Source organism: Phycodurus eques, chromosome 17, assembly GCF_024500275.1.
Source record: "Phycodurus eques isolate BA_2022a chromosome 17, UOR_Pequ_1.1, whole genome shotgun sequence".
NCBI classification, from domain to species: domain Eukaryota; kingdom Metazoa; phylum Chordata; class Actinopteri; order Syngnathiformes; family Syngnathidae; genus Phycodurus; species Phycodurus eques.
Window position 1 is genome coordinate 17,308,781 of NC_084541.1, and position 14,869 is coordinate 17,323,649.

General features: G+C 39.3%; 1 protein-coding gene across 4 annotated transcripts in view; it reads left to right on the top strand.

The window, feature by feature from the left end:
• The window catches only part of doc2b (double C2-like domains, beta), a 58,001-nt gene extending 43,694 nt beyond the window's left edge, over positions 1–14,307 (top strand). For all 4 annotated transcript variants that reach the window (XM_061703444.1, XM_061703445.1, XM_061703442.1 and 1 more), the window contains 5 exons: positions 1,380–1,506; positions 5,940–6,097; positions 10,024–10,105; positions 10,960–11,056; positions 11,132–14,307. In XM_061703444.1, the coding sequence (XP_061559428.1) occupies positions 1,380–1,506; positions 5,940–6,097; positions 10,024–10,105; positions 10,960–11,056; positions 11,132–11,265 (598 nt within the window). In that variant the 3' untranslated portion in view covers positions 11,266–14,307. The remainder of the gene's footprint in view (positions 1–1,379; positions 1,507–5,939; positions 6,098–10,023; positions 10,106–10,959; positions 11,057–11,131) is intronic.
• The last annotated feature ends 562 nt before the right edge of the window (positions 14,308–14,869 follow it).

Consider the following 14,869-nt stretch of genomic DNA (forward strand, 5'->3'; position numbering starts at 1 on the left):
AGAGATAACTTCTAAAACGCTTTGGGGAAAAAAAAAAAAAAAAAAGAAAGAACGAAAACAATCCTCCGCTGCACATGACTTATCACAATGCATATGATTATGTAAGGCTACTCACAGCACTTGATAACACTTAAAAATAAAGGAGCGAAGAACCGTGAAGTCACACTTGATACCTTGCATAACAACATTGTTGCGTTTTTAATGTTCAAAAGTTAGACCAGATTTTCCTCTCAGTACTTCTCCTATATGGTTCTTTACAGATGTCAATTACCGTAAACTATAAAGGAGACTGCCTCTATGGAATTCCCATTTTCATCACTGCCATTCTTAAACTCGCGACTCACCATCTAAAAGAAAATAATGGCTTACCAGCTAATGAGATTCATTTCATCATTCATTCAAAACACACCGAGTCGTTGTCTGGAGAGATTGTGGAGTCACTCATTAGTTTGAGATAAGATAAGTCCATCTCATTATGTTCCATCTGCCGTATCCTCCTCCTTTGGCGTTTTAATAGGTTTAATGTGTTTAAAGCATGTGGAAGGGGTAAAGCTATTTAAAAAAAAAAAAAAAAAAAAACCTACGTATGGTCTCGCTATATCACAGATTTTTACCTGCTGCAGTTCACTGCGCTAGTAATATATGAGCCACAGGCACAGAACTAAACTTGCATTTATTTGGTGCGAGCCGTTGAGAATGATGTAGTGTAGTGAATTTGTTGATTGTACTCATGCAGTCTTATCAACGCTCTGCAAGCGTGTGCGCTCTACGTGTGTGTGTGTGTGTGTGTGTCTGTCATCACATGGCCCGGTCCATCACTGATGAAGCCTTTTCACAAACAATCAGCAGTGAGAGAAGCCCTCGCACATTTCCACAGCGCACATCATTTCTTTGACTAAATTGAATTCAGCAGCAGATGTCCGTTCACGCGGCACATCACTTGTGCGTGTGTGTGTGTGTGTGTGTTTGTGTGTGTTGTTGTTGTTTTAGCAGTGTTTCTCTGCTAAACACAAGTCAGTGAACCAAATTAGCAGTCATCCTCAACTGAATCCTCAACTGAATCACGTGAGTGTGCTCTAATCGACTCATTTGAGAGTCCACAAATTTAAGTCACTGAATGGAATCATCTGACTCCGTGGTGTTTCCGTTGAGTCCGTGAATTCAAGCTAGTGAATCATACGTGTCCAATGTCCCGAATCAGTGAATCGAATCAATTGGGGAGTCCATATTTCGAGTCAGTGAACCACATTACTGCATCAGCTGCGTTTCTCCGCTAACTCAAGCCAGTGAACCGCATCATCCGCATTGAGACTCTGCAAACCTTAATCAGTGAACCGAATCATCTGAGTCTGTGTTGTTTCCTTCTTTTCTCTTGTCAGGATTTCAGTGTGCGACGAGGATAAGTTCCGCCACAACGAGTTCATTGGTGAGACGCGAATCCCCCTCAAGAAGCTGAAGCCCAACCAGACCAAGAACTTCAACAACTGCCTGGAGAAACAGCTACCTGTAAGTAGCATTTTTTTTTTTTTTTGTTTGTTTCTTTGTTTTAAAAATAAATGTCAGTCACTGTTAGGGTACTTTTTATAACTTTTCTAAATATAAACGTATCAAAGTAAAGACGACGCATTGGACCGTGAACCTGAACAAAGGAGGCTGTCTGCTGTGGTTTTCAATTTGCTCAGCTAGTTCGGCGTGACACTGTTTTCACCCCGTAGGCCAACACATAACAGAGACCTCCCTCAAGGCCTATTTTAAGAAAATCTGGTTTTATTTTTAACCAAGACTTTAATTTAATGGTGTCCACCTGAGCCCTTGTTACAGTCGTCAAGTTCCAGACAAGGCCTGTGACATGTTGTGATTTCTTTCTAAAGCTTGAAAAAAGGGGTAAACAAACCCTCAGTAATCAACAAAATGTGTGATGCGACTCATTTTTTTGCAGTCTTAAGTCCTACATTTTTATGAGTTTAGGAGTAGATGTTTCCCCCCCCCCCCCCCTTTTTGTACAATTCGACAAATTCTAAGACCAAATCATCTGAATCTGCAGTGTTTCAGATGAGTCCAATTACTTCAGTCACTGAACCAAATGATCCGAGTTCACTTACTCAATTTGGTGAACTGAATCATCTGAATCTGCTGTGTTTTCAAGCGGGTCCTCTAACTACAGTCAGTCAGTTAAATAATTTGAGTATGTGGTGTTTCCGGTGCATTCGAGAAATTGAGTCAGTGAGCCGATTTCGTTGGCGTCTGCAGCGGTTCCGGCGAGTTTTCTAACCCGACTCAGTGAACCAAATTGTCTGAGTCCACGCCGTTTACTGTGAGTCTGCTCAATGAATAAGGTTAACTGAATCAGCCCATGAGACCGAAACTCATGTCAGTGATTCAAATGTTTGAGTCGACAGTGTTTTTGGTGAGTCAGCTGACTCGAGCGTTTGATTCGAATCATCTGAGTCCACTGTGTTTCCCAAGTGTCTGCTCAATAGAGTCAGTGAGCTGAATCATCTGAGTCCGTGTCTTTTACATGAATTTGTTGACTTATTTTTCGCAAACATTTTGGACAACTCCAAAATTTAACATTTGACTTCAGCGGGAAAATTAATAATCAATTTAATTGTTCGTATGTAAATATTTGTAATAGGATGGGAGCATTTTCATCCCATTCTTGTTCTGAACTCCTGTTATGCTACTAGTGACACAACTGAAGATTCATGTGTCCTCTTGACATTGGTTTTCTCATTTTGAGCAAAACAACAGGGAAAAGTGTATTTTATATCACACGGGAATGTCATTTGCGAGAGGACAGGCCTGCACATCATCATATCATTTTCCGCCGTAATATGTTTCCGCGAAAAGAAAAAAAAAAAACACCCTCTGGGCACAGAGTAATACCTGGAACCCAGTCAATACGCTCGGAATGCGGCTGGTGTTGCCTGGACCGGCTGCCGATGAACACTTCACGCGTCAGCGGACTGCACGGCGATGCCGAGGTGTTCATTCAGTTCAATTAACGGACATCCCCCTCCTGACGTTAATTGACTTTTCCTCCAGGCAAGGCTATGATTATCTGGAAAATGCGGTTAGGTTTTTTTTTTTTTTTTTTTTTTAATGCAATGCGACAGCAATTTTGAAGCCCAGTTTCACTTAGCAATGTGAAATTTGGTAGGCATGTCTATCATGAGTAGACCCACAAGAACGTCTCTAGAAGCTAGGACAAAAAATGACACAGGGAGTCTGCCATTTTGGTTTGAAGCCAGCGTTTTAGGTTAATAGTTTTGGTCATTTCTACATCATGTAAATTTAGCCCCAGAATCCTTTTTACCTCAGCATCATGAAATTTGGTGCGCCTCTCTATCCTGAGTAGACCCACAAAAAAAGTCTCAATCACTCCTGTTGTAAAACAAACAGGCAGTCTGCCATTTTGATTTGAAGCTGAAATTTTAGAGTCCTTTGACCATTTCCACAGGCCCCTTAAAGATGAACTCGTCCTAGAGAATTTATCCGATTGCTACCAAATGCAAATGGTGACCAATCACCTTGTGTGCGATGAGGGTGCTTGAAACTTCAAAGCGCTGTAAAGCTCTTTTCTTGGGAGACATGTTTCTTGTTTACCAGCTTGAAGGTGAGTCAGGCAAAATTAACGCTAGGTGGAAGTGAAGGGTGCTCTTGTCAGGTGCCTCGACAGCCACCACCACCCCCCCGCCCCCTTCGCGCTAGCTTCCCATCATCATCGTCGTCGTATTCCCGCATCCGTCTGACCATCCGACACAATGACGGCAACGTGAATGAGCAACGGGAGAAAAGCCAGGCGGAAGCGTGTTGGCATGCCGACGTGATGTCTGATTAGTATCCCGCTGTGGACACAGGCGACGAGGCTGTGTTGAGCTCCCACGCAAAGGACCGCATCGGCGCGAGATGACGAGGTCTTCACGAGATGATTATTTTAGATGATTTTGCCTGGGGAAAAAATATTCTTCCCGCATCAGGTCAAAAGTCAAATTTCGAGAGCACAAATCCTTTTCTGCTGAGATAAATTTGCTGATGTATAAACGCCTGTTTCATTTTCTATACCTACGGAATAACAATTTTTGTGTACTTGTAAAACCGTTGGCTCAGCCCCAACGCAAAATAAAGATTAGCCAATCACAGCGCAGCACCGAGCAGGCTCCACCCAGTGGTCTCGTGTGTTGTTCTTGCTGCGCCGTTAACTTCAATGATACGTGTCAGGATCTTTTCGAGGTAAAAAAAAAAAAAAAAGACAAAAGTTTATATTTTGAAGAAAATTTATTTTTGAGGAAAACAATATATTTGCACAAAATAAGTCATATTTTTGAGGAAAAATGTTTGTTTTTGTTTTTGAGGGACGGGGAATATTAAGGAAAAAATATTTGGGGAGGGGAAACATAAAATATTATCATTTTTCCATGTTTTTAGGAAGAAGTCATACATTTAAGAGGAAAAGTTGTGTAGTTGAGATCTGATACAAAATATTTTCCACACAAAACTTGCTTAGTTTGTCTTTCACTCATGACATTTCTACGCCTTAAACACAGTTTCTTCACTGTTTGTTGTTTTGCTCTGAAATCGTTAAAAAGTCCAAATCTGTTTTTTGTTACATTTGAGTGTAATCTTTTTCCCACAGTCAACTGCTAATTTCAAATGAGCGCTCGCTCGCTCCCCCTGTGACTTTAATTCTCCAGCTTTGCTCGCGTTCAAGTCATTTTCAAAGAGACGAGACTCGCCGGTGCAAACGAATTATCGAGCGTCCATTGGAAATGGCTCAAATTAAAGGGGGAAAAAAAGCATACACTTTCAAATTGCTCCAGATAAGCTTGATGTGTGTGTGTGTTGTTATTTTAAGGCTGTGTGTGCATTTCTCGTCGCTGATCCAGCTCTTTTTTATTTTTTATTTTATTTTATTTATTTTTTATTTTTTTTCCCCAGCAGCATTTGATTGAAAAGTGTGGTGTGGAGGGACGGCATAGTCACAAAATCAGCAGCTGCAGGGTTATTCGCTGAGAAATTGCATTGTGGGGCTTCTGCAAGCTGCGTTTGCGTTAAGAGAAGAAAAAAAGGGAAAGAACATGAAGAGCTTCGTGTGTGTGTGTGTGTGTGTGTGTGTGTGTGTGTGTGTCAGAAAGGCAAATTATAGTTATACGATAAGAGTGTGCTGAATGCGGCGCTAATGCAGGGGCCACTTCACGCCCAACTTAATTAATCACGCTACTTTTTGTTTGGAAAACTAAAGAGGACTCATGTTAATTTCGAGACAAAACCGGGCAAAATATGAACATAATTATCCATTTGGAAAACAAAGACAAGCGGACATTTTTCACCATCAGGAACGAATGGAAATCTCAATACATTTAGTTATCACAGAAAAGTGAATTTAAGCAGTTAAAAAATGAAACTTGTGTTGTATAGATTCACTGCACACAGTGAAATATTTCATGATTTTATATATATATATATATATATATAGTTAAAATATTCTTTGTATGGTGTAAAGTGTTTATTTGTCATTATAAATAATTTAAAAAATAAAAAATATGATATTAAATATCTATATTTCACAAAAATACTTTACATAAAAATAGTAAATTTATAACGAAACAATCTAAAACTAAAATACAGTAAAACTACTCATCCCTGTCATAGCATTACATTTCATTTTTCAAATTTTTATGTATTTAAAAATAATATATCTTCATATATTAAAAAATATGTACCTGAAAAATAGGAAATGCATAATAAGACAATATAAAAGTAAAATACAGTAAAATTGCTCACCCTTGGTTTAGCACTTAAACGGAAAAGAGAGGTTTGCCGAAGACGGGTTGACCAAATGAAAAAGAATTTAGGCGGGGGAAGTTTGAGGGCGGTTCCTGGTCGGCAGCGATATTCGCGTGCACGTGCTCATCGCATCTCCTTCGTTGTCGTCACAGGTCAACAAGACGGAGGACAAGTCGCTGGAGGAGCGGGGGCGCATCATGATCTCCCTCAAGTACAACACCCTGAAGTCGTGCCTGGTGGTGGGCATCATACGCTGCGCCCACCTCGCCGCCATGGACGCCAACGGCTTCTCAGACCCCTACGTTAAAACGTACGTACAAAACACTTCCGAAATGGCCGTGATGAGCCTAAAATGGCCACTTCACACCAAAATGGAAGACTTGCTGCTCTTTTTGGACATGGCTTCTTGAGACTTTTTTTTGTAGGTCTACTCATGATGTGCCCACCAAATTTCATTTTGCTGAGACAAACCGGTTTCTGGGACAGAATTTCTTAAATTGTTCAGTTAATAGAGTTTTGTGGTTTATGGCGAGTCATCACATTTAACTTAAAACACTCATATATCAAATAATCATTCCCCATTGAAATATATTGAAAAGCCATTATTCTGTTCCAGCCTCCCAAAATGTTTGTAATGTGTTTTTCAGTGACAGAAATAGCACTCTATAATATTGTACTTACAAAAACAAAGAGTCATTACATGAATAAATAAAATGTAATGGAATTCAACAGTTTTTTACCACATTGTTTGCTTTAATTCAATGGACATTGTGCTGCTCCTTCCCCATATGTGCACCTTAGCCACCTGGGGGCAGTATAATACAATCATATGGGTATACATGGAGACGGTCATGAGTCCCCAGTAAGTCGCAGTAGTATTAGTTGTTTGTCGCAAGGGATAAATAATATATGCCAGTGTGTATTGCTACATTGTCTGTCTACGTGTGTTGCTACTATTGTGTTCAAAATCAGAATAAGCTTTATTGGTCAAGTAAGTTACAAGACACACAAGGAAATATAAGTCGTTTAAAGGTTTACAACTACTGTGATATTGATGCTATTATGTGTTAGCATTAAGCTAGTGGACATTCGTAAGGCAAAGTTATTTAGTTTAAATACACAACGTGCAGCTGTCTTTGTTTTATGTTTAACTTGATGGTAACATTCAAGTGGGAGTGGCAATAATCAGCTTGAAGCCTCTTTTTGGAAGAATTCTTCACTATCTGCCAAATTTGCGATTGTTGTGAAGTGAGTTCATTAACAGCACTCATATAAAAACATTTACGCGCAAGTCAAAGCAAAAACATTTTTTTTTTTTAAATCGCTAAAAAGGTCACCACTGTACCTCTAAGGCCAAAATAATGACCTTAAAAAAAATGCCTTCCTGTGTGTTTTCTGGCATGTATTGCTGAGATTTTTTTGCAGGTCTACTTATGATAGACAGGTTTACCAAAATTGCATGTTGTTCAGAGGAACTGACCTCAGGGGCTGAGTTTTCAAAATTGAATGACTCACGTTTTGTGTTTTATGCGTTGTGACGCCAGACTCTATTGATTAAATATTCTTTTCTACCTTAAGCCCCCTCATAAAACAATATGCGCATTTAACCAATGACTTCTTGTGAACGGCTCCTGTTGGTGCACACCAGTCATAATACATCGTAATCACCTCGCTTCAGACGTTTACTCTGAAAAGAGGGCCGACTCGCCTGTGATCACATCACGTGGTTATTGTTTTATAAATATTTTATGAACTCATGTTTCCACTTTTAATAATAGCTAAACATGTTATTTTCATGTTTTGTTTATATTTATATCTATATTATATATTTATTTATATTTTGATTTTATATTGTTGTTGTTTTTTTAAGTTCTTATGTATATAGTTTTGTTAAAGAGACACTCAGTTGTTTTTGCAATTGTATGGTAATTATGAATGTTTAAAAAAATATTTCATTCGTGAGGGTAAGCGGTTGAGGAGTTTGATGGATAGACCTTTTTATTGTGGAGATGCTTAAATGTATTATTTCATTTTTCTTTTGTATTGTGATTGTTTTATACCGTTTCTTCATTGAACAATGCAATCATTTTACACGTGTATGACAGTTTTACAAGTAAAAATAAAATACTCTGAATGTTATTTTTTTTTGCTTCCAGTACTGCCATCATTATTCTTGAAAAAATGACTTTTTTCCGCATAAAACCCTTATTTTCACCCCCTTATAATATATGTTTTTGCCAGTGCTTTTATGACTTCATTCTTGTAGATTTACAGCTTTATTCTTGTACAATTATTACATGTTTCTCATAAAGTTGAGATTTCTTTTGCTTGTAATATATTACCTCTTAATTCTTGTAAAATTGTGATTTTCTTTTGTTGTTGTTGATTTTTTTAATGATTTTTTTTTATTTTATTTAACTTATTTATTTTTCTTCTTGTAATACTGTATTATTACATCATTTATTCTTGTTACAGCGTTCCAGAGGGAGCTTGGAAAAGTCCCGAGAACTGTCTGGGTTCCCACCACATTGGGCTAGACAGGCTATTAATACATTTTGGAAAGATTTGTACTTTAGAATTTCATATAGACAGTTATGATATTCTTGGTCAAAATGTGACCCAGAGTGTACTATATTGTGCATGGAAAATTAAGAAAATGTACAGTATTGTCTTAAAATATAGTGGGTTTTTTTCTTTTTTTTTTTTTGATGATGTAGACAGTATAAGCCTGCAGAACACATTATTTGAGTTCACAGTGTTTCGTCTGGTAGAAATGATGAAAAACGAGCGGCGAGTGTTTTGCTCTGTTTTCCCATCGGGTCGCTCGGCCGGCCCGCCGGCCCTCGGGGTCTCTGGTTGGGTTTTTACGCCGAAGCAATTACGTCCGCCGCCACATCCTCCTCCTCATCAACGACACGCGGCGTTACCTTGGGAAATTGAAATTGAAACCGGTGTGGGATAAAAAGAAATAGTCATTGCTCACAGTGGTGGAATAGCGCATATGAAAACGGGAGCGGGTCGCGTACGCGGACTGTTGCGTCAAGGTTTGCATTAAGAGGAAAAATCGAAATTTAAAGTATTTTAAATTTAGTATACTTTTATCTGCAAAAGTTTACACACTTTTTCAACTTTATCCTCTTAATTGTATGACTTTTGGCTCTTAAAATTATTAATTCATCTTGTAAAATCATGACTTTGTTTGTAATGTTATGTATTTATGTAAAATTACAACTTTTTTTTATTTGTAAAATTATTGCTATGTTTCCCTGTAATTTTACATCCAAGCTTGTAATATTATGACTTCTTTCCCAACATTTTTTTTATCTGTAATTTTATGGCTCTTTCAATTAATAGTACTTTTTATTCTTGTAAAAGTAAGACTTTTTTTTTTTTTTTATCTGAAGGTTTTTTTTTTTTTTTCTTTTTACCACATAGAATTATGGCTTTCTTCTTGTAAAGTTATAACTTTTTTCTGGTAACACAAGATGTTTTGCAATGTCTTTTTTCTTGTCAAATTATACATTTAGTTTAGTTACTTTGTTTTTTTCTCATAAATAGTCAAGACTTCAAGGTAAAATTACGAATTTTTCTCATATTAGCTCTTTATTCTTTCTCATAAATAGACAAATCTCTTTGTGCTTATAAAATGAACTTTTTTGTAAAATCATTTTTTTATTCTCATAAATGTTTAGACTTTTTTTTTCTTTAAATTGTAACTTTTTTCTCATAATATTACATCTTTGTTATTATAAAATTCAGTCTTTACAAAATTATGATTTATTTTTTTAGTTTTATTATTTTATTTTTTTTGCTAGTAAATTTGTGACTTGTAAAATGTGGATTCTTGTAAAACTCTTGAGTTGTTTTATTTGATTTTTGTTGTTGTTGTCATATATGTAAGACCTTTGCTTGTAAGTTAAGACTTTCAGATTTGGGCGCCATTAAGACGTCTCTAAAAATCAAATATTTTTTTTCTTGTAATATTACAACTTTATCCTCCAGTAAAATTAATTTTCCTCCTAATAGTCTATCATTTTCCTTGCAATATGAACATGGCTTTGTTATCATTTTGTGTTTGTGTGTGTGCGTGCGCGCGCGCGTGTGCAATATGAAGACAGTCTATTCCAGTCCAGTCTGGTTATATGACGTAAACGCAGCGTTGAGTATGAAGGGCAGAGCCACAGCTCCCCCTGGAGGGACAACATGGTACTGACGACATGTTCCGCCCTCCTGCAGGTACCTGAAGCCCGACGAGAACAAAAAGTCCAAGCACAAGACGGCCGTGAAGAAGAAGACGCTCAATCCCGAGTTCAACGAGGTATCAAATAAAACCTTTTTTACCACGTTTAGAGAGCACTGAACTGAGGCTGAGCCAATTGGAACGCTGTCGCTAACCAAAACAGCAGCACGAATAAAGGCGTCGCCTCGACTTGACGCCTCGCTCCATCTCCCGTGGAATTTTATTTTTGTTTGTTTTAAACTCCTGTTTGACGGGATGTGAATTACAATATAGGCTGCCGCCAACATGGTTTCATTGGACTCTGCTCGTCCGCAGGCAGGTCGGGATTGCCGATGAGAATCTGCGCTCGATTGCTTACCTGGAGAAAAGAAAGTTGAATACATGAAGAAATAAAATGCTAGTTGTGATTTTCCCAACACAACGTTGGCGCAGAGGGCAGGTGGTGCAGGTAGGACGCCCACCCCAGTTAACCCCCCCCCCCCCCCCCCCCCTCTGGGCCAAACCCACTCAAAGGCCAGCGGCTTGGCATTTGCGTTGACATTTTTCCCGCCCGTATTCCGCCGTCACCTCTTGGCCTTTCCTTCCGACACCAACATCTGGGTCTGCTTTGATATTAAGGCACTGTAGCAAGCTTGACTTTTACAACTGATGAACACACCAGGTCCTCTTTTTGTGCCCTGAGAAAGCTCAGAGGCGCCCCTAAACTACCTCCCGCTGAAGGTACCGCGACGGTGTCACTGTGGCCGTAAGTTTGACTCTTGACTTTTACAACTCTCGTGCATTTGAAAAGATACAAAGAATTACCTTGGAGTACAATACTTAGCTTTATGGGGTACTTCAACACTCAGATCGTACTACAGTACATATCTTAATCCGGCGAGGGGTGTTTAGGGTTAGGATGCACGACTAACCGGTGAACTGCTTTTGCGCAGGAGTTCTGTTACGACATCAAGTACGCAGACCTCACCAAGAAGACCCTGGAAGTGACCGTGTGGGACTACGACATCGGCAAGTCTAACGATTTCATCGGTAAGTTTTGGGGGGAAAAAAAACAACAATTCGACTTTGGTCATCCAATGACACAAAGATCTTACCCGACTCCAGGCGGCGTCTCTCTGGGCATCAACGCCAACGGGGAGCGGCTCAAGCACTGGTTCGACTGTCTCAAGAACAAGGACAAGAAAATCGAACGCTGGCACACGCTGACCAACGAATTACCCGGCTCGCTGAATGACTGAACGTCTGGCCATCGGACCCGTCGGCCCAGAAGCCCCCCACCCCCATCCCGCCCGACGCCTGCATCCATCCTTCCGCCCTTCCTGCTCACCCTTCGATGCATCAAGTACCGGGTACCTTTCCTCTCAACGGGGCTCGACTGAAAGCATCCTGAACGGGAAAGTTCTGTCTGCACGTACAGAAATGACTCAACGGGTATGATAACGCTACGGTAACAAGAGCCCGTTTTCGCACCGCCTGTCAAAAGTCGAAGCGCCACCGACACGGAAAGTCAGCGGTAGTATAAGAACGGTAAAAGAGCTGTTTATACTCAACAACGGCATGGAATGGTGGGAAAATGTCGACCCTGCAGTTTTTCGCATTCCTTTTAAATTGGCTGTAAAAGCCAACATTTTTGTTGCGTAAAAAGCACCAACGCGGAACGCGTCGAGGGTGAAGTCGACCCAACAATCGTCCAGCTTCAGAGGTAATTTCAAAGCCGCAACACGGCCTGGGTTTAAAGAAAATCTGCAAATTACACTACAGGATGTGAAGTTCAGTACCTGACGCTCTCTACTTTCCACTCTTTTGCGTTGAAAGTAAGTGCGCGACAAACTACTTTAACCTTCACACCGAAGCCGGCATTGTCCACCTTTTTTTGCGTTTCGTTGTTCCGCATGCATGGAGGTTTTAACATCGGAGGTTACCTTTTTCATGTCGCCTTTCTGTATAAATGCCAATGATTGGGAATGTGGGAGACGAAGTCAACCTGGCAATTTTCCGGGCTTCGGTGGCGCTGTGACAGATGGACGACGTCTATGGTTTGCAACACCTGACGTGGACATGCTCGGAACCCCGGCTGACCGGGTACTCGAAATAGTACCTCATCGTACCGGTTTACGCACGACTTTTCCAGCCGAATGGAAAAAAAAAAAAAGGCCGCCGCTTTGAAGTTTACGTGTTATGTCTTACGATGATGCTAACAAAAAAGCATGTGTTGTTTACAGCCTCTTCTTGCTGTCATTTTAGCAGGAAAGTGAGCAAACAAATAGTAATTCATAATTCCCGTTATGAAAGCTTTGTATGCGGTTTGTTTCTATTGTTGTTCTCCACCGCGAAGGAAACATTTCAATTCATTTGGCATTTCTCCGCCTTTTGTCCGTGTCGCTGTTCTGTATAAACGGTACTGACCCGGCAATTTGCCGCCTTCGGGGGTAGTATCAGAGCCGTAAGAGTCCCTTTTCAACTGCTTGTGAAAACCGCCATTTGTCCTTTCCCCTGTTCTTGTTCCGTATGAATAATACGGAGTCGGGGATGACGACAAACTGGCAATTTTACGTCTTCGGAGGTAGCGTCGGAGCCGTAACATTCCGTTTTACAGTTTCTGCGTCACTGTTCAGTCTAAACAACACCGACACAGAAAGCGGTGGATGAAATCGACCTGACAATTTTGATCTGATCTGACATATTTGACCGGAAACAGGATCCGAGTTTCATCTGATTGTGTCGCGTGGTTTTCGTGCTGAAGTGTGAGCTTTGCGACTCTTCTGTCACGGCTCTGATGCGTCAATTTGCCTGGATCTCTGTAGAATGTATAACCCGCGCCAACCGGTCTGAGAATGTGCACCTCGGTGCTCCTTTGCCTTGGTTTATGTCGGGATTTTAAGGCCCCTTACCCTCTTTTTTTTTCGATTGGATTGAATTGTGTTTCAGACAGTAGACACGCAGTCTCGCCCGTCAGCAGTAAAGGTTCAGACCCCCGTGTGTGATCCTGACGCCCAATTTGAGGCGAGTACAGGCTGGGATGCACGTCGTGTTTTTTGGGAGTGACTTACAGTAGTTATAAGTCCGAGTCTGCAGTGTGACCTTTTACTGCAGGCGCTTCCCTTATAAATGTGCACCACGCGCTGACTGGGAACGCAAAGATGTACAGACTGCCAGTGAAGGTCTTTGATTTTAGTTTTAGTGTATTTTCTTTTGATTAATTGTATTTTATTTTATCTTGAATTTTTTTTTATTTTGTGTCATGATCCTTTATTTGCTATCTTATTTCAATTCTAATAGTTTTAATTTAATTCATTGGATTTAATTTTTTTGTAATTCTTTATTCATTGTGTCATGTAGTTTGTTGAAATGTATTTTTTTATTTGATGATATATTTATATATTTTTTGTTTGTTCATGTTATTTAATTTCATTATATTTTGTTTTTTATTTTACTATCAATTATTTTAATTTGTAGTTATTACTGTATTGTTTTTTTCTATTTTATTTTAATTGTATTTTCTTTCATTTTTAATACTTCATTATAATTGCATTGCTTTTCCCCAGTTAAATTTTGATCAACTATTTCATTTTATTTTATTGTAACTATTTTATTTGAATTAATCGTATGTATTAGGTTTGTATTGATTTGATTTTAAGTAATTGCATTGTTTTATTTTTAGTTATTTTATTTTACTGAATTTTATTTGAATGTTCTATTGTATACCATTTTGTTTTATGACATTCAGCTCGACTTTCGTTTTAGGTTATTACGTTCTTTGACGTTCACGAAGGCTCTTTAATGTTGACAGTGTTTTTTATTATTATTAATTGACCTCCCCTCCCGTTCTATAATGTACTATGTATTGATCCCAGTAATCACGATATCCTCTGGTGAGCCTGACCGCCATTTACCGACACAAAGCGACGATGTGATTTTTGTAAGCCGTCTGCCTTCGTATGCAAGCTCGATATTATAAAAAAGACAACCGCTACAAAAAAATGCATGCGTATGGTCCTGGGTTTTGTCATGATATGACCTAATGTTTGATACTGTTTTCTGTATTTAAAAAAAAAAAAAAAAAAAAAAAAGTTGAAACTGAATGCTCCAATGATAACAATGCTTTCTTCTGGAATCCATTTTGTACCCGATTGGCTGCTGTGTGTGACTTTTAATGTGAATTTTGTTGGTTTGTCGAATGTTTGTATGAGTTATGATGTCAATGCAATATGTCAAATTATATTTTGGTCAGACTCCAAAAAGAAAGAAAAAAGGATTAAAATGAATCTGTTCTGTTTGCACCAAGGACCTCAAAGTACTGTATTTATGTGTTAGATTTGCCATGTTGTGATCAAATGGTCAACAACCCATCTTGTGGAAAACTGTTAGAAAAAAAAGAGAGAAAAAAAAACCAACAACAACAACAAAAAAAAGCCATTTCTAGAACTGTCCGTAATAACTTTGATTTTGCAACATGGGATGAAATGGCCAAAAACTGACCTTGGAGGTCACAGCCTCTGGTTGGCTAAGTGGAAGGTTTTCCAGAAAGTTTAAAATAAAATAAAAACGCGATTTTGCGACAGGTGGTAAAATTTTAACTAACTTAACCTAACGAACGAATATTCGAGTCAGATTTTTTGTGTATTTGTTTGTTTTTATTTGGGGGCGGAGGGGCGGATGGGTACGCAAGAACAACATTTCCCGTCACCCCCCTTGTTTGGCAGAAGCCCCGCCCCTGTCCGTTTGAATGACAGGTTGTTTGTTTCACTGAGACCAGCTGCTGACTATTCCAGTCTGAGAGCAAACAGAGACCGAGCAGGCAGCTGCTGCTTCTGCCGCTCTACCGTTCAAGACCTGCGACAA